Here is a 12238-nt window from a genome sequence, read left to right as displayed (position 1 = left end):
GTGCTGCTTGGCCTGCTGTGTTCATCCAGCTCGACACCTTGTTATCTTGTGAATTCTGAGATCATGACAGGCACTATATAAATGCAAGCTGGTCTATTAATTTATTTGACGATTAATCCAGAAAACTGCATTCCCAAATCCAATGAGTTCCAATCCCACAAGGCTAGTAGGAGATTTGGAATTCTGGTTCATAGTTCTTTGAAAGTGGTGTCACAGGCAGAGATGAAGAAGGCATTTGGTATACTTGCTTTCATCAGTCAGAGCATTGAGTACAAGAATTGAGAGGTCATGTTGCAACTGTACAGGACATTGGCCAGGCCACCTTTGGAATACCGCATGCAATTCTGGTCTCCCTGTTATAGGAAGGATGTTGTGAAACTTGAAAGGGTTCAGAAAAGATTTACAAGGATGTTGCCAGGGTTGGAGGTTTTGAACTCGAGGGAGAGGCGAAATAGACAGGGACTATTTTAACTGAAGTGTCTGAGGCTGAGGGGTGACCTTGCAGAGGTTTATAAAATCATGAGGGGATTGGTAGGGTAAATAGACAAGGCCTTTTTCTCACAGACGGGGGAGTTCAAAACTAGAGGGCATGTGTTTAAGGTGAGAGGGGAAAGATTTAGAAGGGGCCTAAGGGGGAACATTTTTCATGCAGAGGGTGGTCCATGTATGGAATGAGCTGCCAGAGGAAGTGGTCGAGGCTGGTACAATTACAACATTTAAAAGGCATCTGGATGGATATACGAATAGGAAGGGTTTGGAGGAATGTGGGCTAAATGCTGGCAAATGGGACTAGATTTATACAGGATATCTGGTCGGCATGGACGAGTTGGACCGAAGGGTCTGTTTCCATGTTGTACAGTTCTGTGATTCGATAATTCAGTTTAATGAATGTAGCAGGAAAGGAAGAACGTGAATTAGTGAAAGTGTGTGTGAAGTTTCAGGTTGTCCTAAAGTACCAGTTAGCTCAGTAATGTCTTTCTGGGCATTCATGATCCCAACAGCTTGTGTTCAATTCCTGTACCAGCTAAGTTCACCATAAAGGACTCTTCTTCTCAACCTGTCCCCTCACTTGGGGCATAGTGACCCTTGTGTTAAGCCACTTTCAGTTGTATCTGTCTAATAAGAGAGCAGCTTGAGAGTATGGTAGGATTACGATGACTTTACCTTCACCCTGTGTGGACTTACCTGCCTGGACCTCAGTCCCACACCAATATGGTAGACCTCTTGGTGCCATGTGAAGCAACCAAATTTATCAAATCTCGGAAAGGGCAGTAAATACTTAGTTTTCTAAAAGTGAGCAAATTTTAGGAATGAGGGTCAAACATGGGGGAGGTGATGACCTAGTGGTATTATTGCTGGACTGTTAATCCAGAGATCCAGATAACAAAGAACAAAGAAAATTACAGCACAGGAACAGGCCCTTTGGCCCTCCAAGCCTGCGCCGATCCAGATCCTCTATCTAAACCTGTCGCCTATTTTCCAAGGATCTGTATCCCTCTGCTCCCTGACCATTCATGCATCTGTCTAGATAAATCTTAAATGACGCTATCGTGCCCGCCTCTACCACCTCCGCTGGCAACGCATTCCAGACACCACCACCCTCTGCGTAAAGAACTTTCCATGCATATCTCCCTTAAACTTTTCCCCTCTCACCTTGAAATCGTGACCCCGAGTAATTGAGCCCCCTACTCTGGGAAAAAGCTTCTTGCTATCCACCCTGTCTATACCTCTCATGATTTTGTAGACCTCAATCAGGTCCCCCCTTAACCTCCATCTTTATAATGTAAATAATCCTAATCTATTCAACCTCTCTTCATAGCTAGCACCCTCCAGACCAGACAACATCCTGGTGAACCTCCTCTGCACCCTCTCCAAAGCATCCACATCGTTTTGGTAATGTGGCGACCAGAACTGTACGCAGTATTCCAAATGTGGCCGAACCAAAGTCCTATACAACTGTAACATGACCTGCCAACTCTTGTACTCAATATCCCGTCCGATGAATGAAAGCATGCCATATGCCTTCTTGACCACTCTATCGACCTGCGTTGCCACCTTCAGGGTACAATGGACCTGAACACCCAGATCTCTCTGTGCATCAATTTTCCCCAGGGCTTTTCCATTTACGGTACAGATCGCTCTTGAATTGGATCTTCCAAAATGCATCACCTTGCATTTGCCTGGATTGAACTCCATCTGCCATTTCTCTGCCCTACTCATCAATCTATCTATATTCTGCTGCATTCTCCGACAGTCCCCTTCACTACTTGCGACTCCACCAATCTTAGTGTCATCTGCAAACTTGCTAATCAGACCATCTATACCTTCCTCCAGATCATTTATGTATATCACAAACAACCCTGGTCCCAACACGGATTCCTGTGGAACACCACTGGTCACACTTCTCCATTTTGAGAAACTCCCTTCCACTACAACTCCCTGTCTCCTGTTGCCCAGCCAGTTCTCTATTCATCTAGCTAGTACACCCTGGACCCCATGCGACTTCACTTTCTCCATCAGCCTACCATGGGGAACCTTATCAAACGCCTTACTGAAGTCCATGTATATGACATCTACAGCCCTTCCCTTATCTATCAACTTTGTCACTTCCTCAAAGAATTCTATCAAGTTGGTAAAACATGACCTTCCCTGCACAAAACCATGCTGCCTATCACTAATAAGCTCATTTTCTTCCAAATGTAAATAGATCCTATCCCTCCGAGATAGTAGGAACTGCAGATGCTGGCAAATCTGAGATAACAAGGTGTAGAGCTGAATGAACACAGCAGGCCAAGCAGCATCATAGGAGCAGGAAGGCTGACGTCACTGACGTTTCGGGCAGGCCCAAAACATCAGCCTTCCAGCTCCTATGATGCTGCTTGGCCTGCTGTGTTCATCCAGCTCTATCCCTTGTTATCTCAGATCCTATCCCTCAGTATCTTCTCCAGCAGCTTCCACACCACTGACATCAGGCTCGCTGGTCTATAATTACCTGGATTATCCTTGCTACCCTTCTTAAACAAGGGGACAACATTAGCAATTCTCCAGTCCTCCGGGACCTCACCCGTGCTCAAGGATGCTGCAAAGATATCTGTTAAGGCCCCAGCTATTTCCTCACTCGCTTCCCTCAGTAACCTGGGCTAGATCCCATCCGGACCTGGGGACTTGTCCACCCTAATGCCTTTTAGAATACCCAACACTTCCCCCCTCCTTATGCCGACTTGTCCTAGAGTAACTAAACATCTATCCCTAACCTCAACATCTGTCATGTCCCTCTCCTCAGTGAATACCGACGCAAAGTACTCATTAAGAATCTCACTCATTTTCTCTGACTCCTCGCATAACTTCCCTCCTTTGTCCTTGAGTGGGCCAACCCTTTCTCTAGTTACCCTCTTGCTCCTTATATACGAATAAAAGGCTTTGGGATTTTCCTTAACCCTGTTTGCTGAAGATATTTCATGACCCCTTTTCGCCCTCTTAATTCCTTGTTTCAGATTGGTCCTACTTTCCCGATATTCTTCCAAAGCTTCGTCTGTTTTCAGTCACCTAGACCTTATGTATGCTTCCTTTATCCTCTTTGCTAGTCTCACAATTTCATCTGTCATCCATGGTTCCCTAATCTTGCCCTTTTTATCCCTCATTTTCACAGGGACATGTCTGTCCTGCACTCTAATCAACCTCTCTTTAAAAGCCTCCCACATATCAAATGTGGATTTACCCTCAAACAGCTGCTCCCAATCCATATTCCCCAGCTCCTGCTGAATTTTGCTATAGTTGGCCTTCCCCCAATTTAGCACTCTTCCTTTAGGACCACTCTCGTCTTTGTCCATGAGTATTCTAAAACTTACGGAATTGTGATCACTATTCCCAAAGTAATCCCCTACTGAAACTTCAACCACCTGGCCGGGCTCATTCCCCAACACCAGGCCCAGTATGACCCCTTCCCCAGTTGGACTATTTACAAACTGCGCTATAAAACCCTCCTGGATGCTCCTTATAAATTCTGCTCCATCTAAACTCCTAACACCAAGTGAATCCCAGTCGATGTTGGGAAAATTAAAATCTCCCATCACCACCACCCTGTTGCTCCTACATCTTTCCATAATCTATTTACATATTTGTACCTCTATTTCATGCTCACCATTGGGAGGCCTGTAGTCCAGCCCCAACATTGTTACCACACCCTTCCTATTTCTGAGCTCTGCCCATATTGCCTCACTGCTCGAGTCCTCCATTGTGCCCTCCTTCAGCACAGCTGTGATATCCTCTTTGACCAGTAATGCAACTCCTCCATCCCTTTTACCTCCCTCTCTATCCTGCCTGAAGCATCTTTATCCTGGGATATTTAGTTGCCAATCTTGCCCTTCCCTCAACCAAGTCTCAATAATAGCAATAACATCATACTCCCAGATACTAGTGCAAGCCCTAAGTTCATCTGCCTTACCTACTACACTTCTCGCATTGAAACAAATGCACCTCAGACCACCTGTCCCTTTGCGTTCATCAACTGCTCTCTGCCTACTCTTCCCCTTAGTCACACTGACTTCATTATCTAGTTCCTTACAGGCTTTAGATACCACCTCCCTACTGTCCACTAACCTCCTCATTTGCTTCCCATCCCCCGCCACATTAGTTTAAACCCTCCCCAACAGCGTTAGCAAAAGCACCCCCTCGGACATTGGTTCCAGTCCTGCCCAGGTGTAGACCGTCCAATTTGTAATAGTCCCACCTCCCCCAGGGCCGGTCCCAATGTCCCAAAAATCTGAACCCCTCCCTCCTGCACCATCTCTCAAGCCACTCATTTATCCTGCCTTTTGTTTCATTCCTACTCTGATTAGCAGTCAGAGTAGAAATCCCGCCACGGCAGATGGTGGAATTATCTGGAATTAAGAACCTAATGATGACTGTGATTCCATTGTCGATAGTCAGGAAAAACCCATCTGGTTCACACATGTCCTTTAGGGAAGGAAACTGCCTTCCTTACCTGGTCTGGTCTACATGTGACTCCAGGCCCACAGCAATGTGGTTGACTCTGAACTGCCCTCTGGGCAATTAGGGATCGGCAATAAATGCTGCCTAGCCAGCGATGCCCTCATCCTGTGAATGAATAAGGAGGGAAAAAAAGCAATTTTGGAGGAGGGGTGGACAAAGGGAGAGTTTGTGTTGTGAATGTTTAATTCCCAATTAAAGACACCAACATCTGAGCAGATCCCAGCTTCTGTTGCTTAATCTCTCAGGTAAGTTCTGACTGCAGGGCTCCTACTTTGAAACCTGCATACCCTCTCTTTACCCACTGCAAGTGATCCTGAAATGCTCTGAAGTTGTTGTTTGTGTATTCACATTTGGTTTTGGTTCCATTTCCCCCACACCCGACTGCTGAGATTTTATGGTAAATTGGTAAAGCCTGAGGGTCAGAGATGGTGGGTATGTAAAAATCACACTGGAGTTTAGGGAAAAGGACTGCAATGCCCTGACCTGTGGCTAAAGGAGCTGTTCTGAACATCATCATCACAGTGTGTCCCAGCATTGATCTTGGAGGCTCAGGAACTGGGTGTTCCTCAGGAACAGGAGACTGATGGTGCTGTTGGTGTGGCCTCCTTCTGACTATTCCCTTCTCTTTGTGCAGGTGCTGCTATTCCTCTTCAGCCTCTGTTTTCTGGTCGCTGAGGTCATCGCTCTGAACAGGGAGGGTTTGGCTTATTTCAAAGAGGGCCACAGGTACCTCCAGCTGCTCATCATCCTCCTTTGCATCCTCATCCCTGGCCTCCATTTCAGCCACATCAGACTCGCTGACCGGCAGCTCAGCCTCTACAAGTACAACCCCCAACAGTTTGTTAGTTTCTACCATGTTGCGTGTCTGGCTGAGGGGGTCACCAGTCTCGCCGCATTTCTGCTCACCATCCTCACCTTGAAGGTATGTGAACAATTACGTGAGAGAGGAGGGGGGAATACAAACATCTGATTAAACAGGAGGACCAGAACCCTCTCAGCAAACCATTTGGACACAACTCTTCAGAAGAGTTATCCATTTAGTCCCCAATCTGTTTCTGTGTTGATGTTGGTCACCATGAGCTCACATGCAGCTGGTGACATCTTTTTGTGTGTATTTTGCTCACTTATCTGTCACAAAGCTGTGGCAAAGGCTGTGGCCTTGAATCCCAGTCTTGAGACTTAAACACGGTATCTAAGCTGATACATGATTGTACCGCACAGAGAGTGCCACAATGACAGAGGTGCTGTCTTACAGGCAAGATGTTAAACAACTACCTGTCTTTAAGGTGGAGTGAAGGTTCCCATGATACTATTCTAAGTAGATCAGGAATCTTTCCCTGGTGTCCGTTAATTCCACATCCAGTAGCAATAAAACAATAAAATTAAAATAGCAACAATACTAAAATTGCAACAGTAATAAAATAGCAACAATAATAGCTATACTATTTAATGCTTCCTTTTTCTAGATTGTAGGACAGTTTCGTTTTGTGCGGAGATGGTGTGTGTTTGGGAGGGTGTTCCAGTGTATGATCCGAGAGCTGATGCCTGCCTTCCTTTGCCTCTTCCTGATTGTCATGGTGTATGCACAGTGCGGCTATGTGGTACGTATCAGAATCCCTCTCTGGAGTGACAGAGTTTGCTCAGTTCCAGCACAGATCTCCAAATAGTATCTGTTAGAAACAATGATGAAGGAGTAAAGCCTATAGTGAAGACCGCCGGCAAGGAGCAAGGACCCCTGGTAGAAGTCATTAGTGAGGGCCAAAGATCTCTGATACAGGTCACCAGTGAGGAACAGGGGCACCTGGTACATGTCACTAGTGATTTTGAGAAAGTTTGGTTTTAGTGAAGAATAGAGAGATTTGAGGTTTAGAAAGTGTTAAAAGCAGTTTCTCATCTTTGAGGTCCATAAAGCTGATGGAATGCTAACATATCAAAGTGGAAATGTAATGGTAAATCTGTATAGGATATTAGGAATAGTATTAGTGGAAGCCCTATTGAGCTCTGTACTTCTGGACAAATTTCTTTTTATTCACCCATGGGACGAGGGCGTCACTGGCTGGCCAATATCTATTGCCATCCTTAGTTGCTCTAGAGAAGTTAGTGATTTCAATACAAAGTCTTTACTACAGCACAGTAAAATACATCATGGCAATTAGCAGTGTTATCAAACAACATTAGACACTGAGACACATGAAGAGAAAGCAGAACAAATATCCAAAAGCTTAAGTTTAGGAGGTAGGATTTCAGGAACTAGATGTAGAGAAGTAAAGCAACTTAGGGAGAGCACAGGATCTCAAAGAATGACGCCAACGCTAAAACAGCTAAAAGCGAGGTAACTCCAGTCTAGAATAGGGTGAGTGATGATACCTCAGAGTTGTGTAGCTTTAAGAGGTTATAGAGATGAAGAATCATAGAATCATACAGCATGGAAACAGACCTTTGGCCCAATTCATCCACGTCAACTCGGTTCCCTAAACTGACCTGGTCTCATTTGCTTGCATTTGGCTCATATCCCTCTATACCTTTCCTACCAACGTACCTGCCAGATGCCTTTTAAATGTTGTAATTGTACTTGCCTCTACCACTTCCTCTGGCAGCTCATTTCACTACACAACACGCTCTGTGTGGAAAAAGTTGCCTTCCAGGTCCCTTTTTAAAAATTTCCCGTCTCAATTTACTATGCCCTCTCATTTTGTACTCCCCTACCCTGGGGAAAATAGCTCAGCTATTCACCTTATCTATACCCTTCATGATTTTAAGGGCACCCCATAGCCTCCTACACTCCAGGGAAAAAGGTCCCAGCCTATCCAGCGTCTCCTTTTAACTCAAAACCTCCAGTCTCAATAACATCCTTGTAAATCCTTTTTTCACCCTTTCCAATTTAATAACATCCTTCCTGTAACAGGGCGACCAGAATTGTATACAGCCCTCCAAATGTAGCCTTACCAATGTCTTGTATAGCTGTAACATGACGTCCCAACTCTTGCACTTAATGCTCTGACCGATTTAAGGCAAGTTTGCTAAATGCCTTTGTTACCACCCTGTTTACCTGTGATGCCGGTTTGAAGGAACTATGTACCTGCACCCCTAGGTCTGTCTGTTCTACAACACTCCCCTGGGCTCTGCCATTAACTGTGCAAGTCCTGCCGTGGTTTGTCTTACCAAAATGCAACACCTCACATTTATCTAAATTAAACTCCATCTGCCTTTTCTCAGCCTACTGACACAGTTGATCAAGATCCTGTTGTACTCTTAGATAACCTCCTTCACTGTCCACTATACCACCAATTTTGGTGTCATCTGCAAACTTACTAACCTGCCTCATATTTTCTTATCCAAATCATTTATGTAAATGATGAACAACAGTGGACCCAGCACTGATTCTTATGGCACGCCGCTAGTTATAGGCCTCCAGTCTGAACAACAAACTTCTACCAACATCCTCTTTCAAGCAAGTTTTGTAGTCAATTGGCTAGTTCTCCCTTGATTCCATTGAGCTAACCTTACTAATCAGTCCACCATGCGGAACCTTGTCAAAGACCTTGCAAAAATCCATGTAAACAATGTCTACTGCTCTGCCTTCATCTGTCTTCTTGGTCATGTCTTCAAAAATGTTAATCGAGTTTGTGAGACACGATTTCCCATGCACAAAGCCATGCTAACAATCCATAATCAGACCTTGCCTTTCCAAAGGAATGCAGATTCTGTCTCTCTGAATCCCCTTCCACAATTTACCCACCTATGACCTCAGGCTCACTAGTCTGTAATTCCTTGGCTTTTCCTTAAAGCCTTTCTTAAATAATAGCATAACATTAGCCACCCTCCAGTCTTCTGGCACCTCATCTGTGGCTGTCAATAATACAAATATATCTGCTAGGGGCTCTGCAATTTCTTCCCTAGCTTACCACAATGTCCTTGGATGTACTTGATCAGGTCCTGGGGATTTATCTACCTTTATGCGTTTTAAGACCTCCAGTACCTTCCCTTCTATAATATGGACTTTTTTCATGACATTGGTATTTATTTTCCCGAGTTTCCTAGTTTTCATGTCTTTTCCCACAGTAAATAATGATACAAAATATTTGTTTAGGATCTCACCCATCTCCCGTGGTTCCACACATAGACGGCCTTTTTGATCTTTGAGAGGGATTACTCTTTCTGCTCTTAATATCCTTATAGAATATCTTTGGATTTTCCTTAACCTTATCTATCTCATGTCCTCTTTTCTTCCTCCTAATTTCTCTCTTAAGTGTACCCCTACACCCCGTCTACCCCACAAGGGATTCACTCAATCGCTGCTGTCTATTTCTGACATATGCCTCGTCCTTTTTCTTGATCAGAGCCTAAATATCCCTATTTATCCAGTGTTCCCTACTCCTGCCAGCCTTTCCCTTCCCACACCAGTGGGAACATTCTGTCCGTGAACTCTTATTAACTCACTTTTGAAAGCCTCCCACTTGTCAGACACCCCTTTACCTGCGAACAGCCCCCCACAATCAACTTTTGAAAGTTCCTGTTCAAGACCGTCAAAAGTGACCTTGCCCCAATTTAAAATGTTAACTTGTGGATCAGATTTATCCTTTTCCATAGCTATTTTAAAACAAATAGAATTATGGTCACTGCTCCCAAAGTGTTGCCCCACTCACACCTCAGTCACTCGCCCTGCCTTATTTCCCAAGAGGAGGTAAAGTTTTGCCCCTTCTCTAGTTGGGCCATCTACATGTTGATTGAAAAAGTTTTCTTGAACACAGTTAACAAATTCCTCCCCATCCAAGCCCTTAAGACTATGATAGTCGCAAACTATGTTTGGGAAGTTAAAATCTACTTCTCTTACAAACCTATTATTCTTACAGCTATCTATGATCTCCCTACATATTTGCTGCTCAATGTCCTGCTGACTGTTGGAGGTCTGTAGTATAATCCCAACAAAATGATCACCTCCTTATTTCTCAGTTCCACCCATGTAGCTTCATGGGACAAATCCCCAGGAATATCCTCTCCAGGTATTGTTGTGATGTTTTCTCTCATCAAAAATGCCATTCCCCTCCTCTCTTGCCTCCCCTTCTATCCTTTTCTAAAGCATCTCTACCCAAAACATTAAGCTGCCAGTCCTATATCCCCCTCAGTCATATTTCAGCCATATCCCAGTCCCACGTTCCCATCCATACCCTGAGTTCATCTGCCTTACCTGTCAAGCCACTAGCTTTGAAATAAATGCCATTTAATTCATCAGTCTTTCCTCGTACCCTGCAGTGCTCTTGCCTGCCTTGTCTATTTAACTTGCTCTCTTTAACTTCTGTACCAGCCTTAACCTTCTCTTGGGTCTCACTCCTGCTTAGGGTCTCACCCCCGCCAGACTAGTTTAAACCCTCCCAAACTGCAAATTTCCCCACCAGGATATTGGTGCCCCTCTAGTTTAGGTTCAATCCGTCCCTCTTGTGCAGGTCACTTCTGCCTCAGATGCCCAATAGTCAGCGGGAAACTGAGAAACAAATTTGTAAGGAGATCTCAGTTATCTGTGAGAATAATAGGGTGGCTATGGTAGGGGATTTAACTTTCCAAACATAGACTGTGACTGCTGTGGTGTGAAGGGATTGGATGGAGAGGAATTTGTTAAATGTATACAAAAAAAATTTCTGATTCAGTATGTGGATGTACTTAATAGAGAAGGTGCAAAGCTTGACCTGCTCTTGTGAAATAAGGCAGGACAGGTGACTGAGGTGTCAGTGGGGGAGCAGATTAGGGCCAGTGATTATATTCTATTTGTTTTAAAATAGTGATGGAAAAGGATAGACTGGATCAAAAAGTTAAAGTTCTAAATTGGAGGAAGGCTAATCTTGATGGTATTAGGCAACAACTTTCCAAAGTTGACTGGGGACGGCTGGAAAATGGGAAGCCTTCAAAAATGAGGTAACGAGAGTCCAGAGACAGTATGTTCCTGTTGGGGTGAAGGGCAAGGCGGGTAGGTTTAGGGAATGCTGAATGACTAGAGAAATTGAGGTTGGTCAAGGATAAGAAGGAACCACATGTCAGGTACAGACAGCAGGGATTGAGTGAATCCCTAAAAGAGTATAAAGGTAAGAGGAGGAGAAAACAGAGTTAACGTTTCGGGTCCAGTGACCCTTCCTCAGAACTGATGGTAGCTGGGAAATCGTCAGTTTATATGCAGAAAATAGGGAGGTGGGTGGGGTAGAGAGTAAACGATAGGATAGAGCCCAAAGACAGAGAAAGACAGTTGGACAGACAAAGGAGTTGCTAACGATCAGGCTGGGAGGGTGAATAGTTGTTAATTGGAGACTGTTAGTGACTAACAACAGCGGGTGTGTAGTGGCAGGCTATGTGGTAACAAGGCCTGATGTGTGGGGTGGGGGGCTGGGACATGGGAGAGTTTAGGCCCTAAAATTATTGAACTCAATATTGAGTCCGGAGGGCTGTAGGGTCCCCAAGCGGAAAATGACGTGTTGTTCCTCCAGCTTGCGTTGGGCTTCACTGGAACACTGTAGCAAACCAGAGACAGAGATGTTGGCCAGGGAGCAAGGTGGTGCATTGAAGTGGCAGGCTACAGGTAATTCAGGGTCTTTTTTGCGAGCAGAATGTAGATGTCCCTTATAATATCCATTACAAACCCACCGACTCCCACAGCTACCTGGACTATACATCCTCACACCCCACTTCCTGTAAAGACTCCATCCCATTCTCTCAGTTCCTCCGTCTCCGTCGCATATGTTCAGATGAGGCCAACTTCGACAAGGGAGCCTCCGAAATGTCCACATTCTTCCTCAACCGAGGATTCCCCAGCTCCGTTGTCGACAGGGCCCTCAATCAGGTCCGACCCATCTCCTGCACTTCTGCCCTCACCCCTTCTCTTCCCTCCCGCAACAGCGATAGGGTTCCCCTTATCCTCACCTACCATCCCACCAGCATCCACATCCAGAAGATCATCAGATGCCATTTCTGCCACCTCCAGCAAGATGCCACCACCAGACACATATTCCCCTCCCCTCCCCTCCCTTGTCTGCCTTCCGCAGGGACCGTTCCCTCCAGGACACCCTGGTCCATACTTCCTTCACCCCCAACACCTCCCCACAGCTCTACAGCACCTTCCCCTGTAACTGGCGAATGGGCAACACCTGTGCATTTACCTCCTCCCTCCCCAGTATCCAAGGGCCCAAACATACCTTCCAGGTGAAGCAACACTTCATCTGCACTTCCAAGAATCTAGTCTACTGCATTCGCTGCTCACAAT

At 45.2% G+C, this 12238-nt stretch overlaps 1 protein-coding gene across 1 annotated transcript in view; it reads left to right on the top strand.

Annotated features, from left to right (window-relative positions):
• pkd1b (polycystic kidney disease 1b) overlaps positions 1 to 12238 on the top strand; it is a 196357-nt gene that overhangs the window by 171374 nt on the left and 12745 nt on the right. The window contains exons 34-35 of the mRNA XM_048611156.1: positions 5627 to 5914; positions 6459 to 6593. Of these exons, the coding sequence (XP_048467113.1) occupies positions 5627 to 5914; positions 6459 to 6593 (423 nt within the window). The remainder of the gene's footprint in view (positions 1 to 5626; positions 5915 to 6458; positions 6594 to 12238) is intronic.

The sequence above is a fragment of the Rhincodon typus genome, chromosome 23 (assembly GCF_021869965.1).
Source record: "Rhincodon typus isolate 14 chromosome 23, sRhiTyp1.1, whole genome shotgun sequence".
Classification (NCBI taxonomy): domain Eukaryota; kingdom Metazoa; phylum Chordata; class Chondrichthyes; order Orectolobiformes; family Rhincodontidae; genus Rhincodon; species Rhincodon typus.
This window is presented reverse-complemented; position numbering and strand designations above follow the sequence as displayed.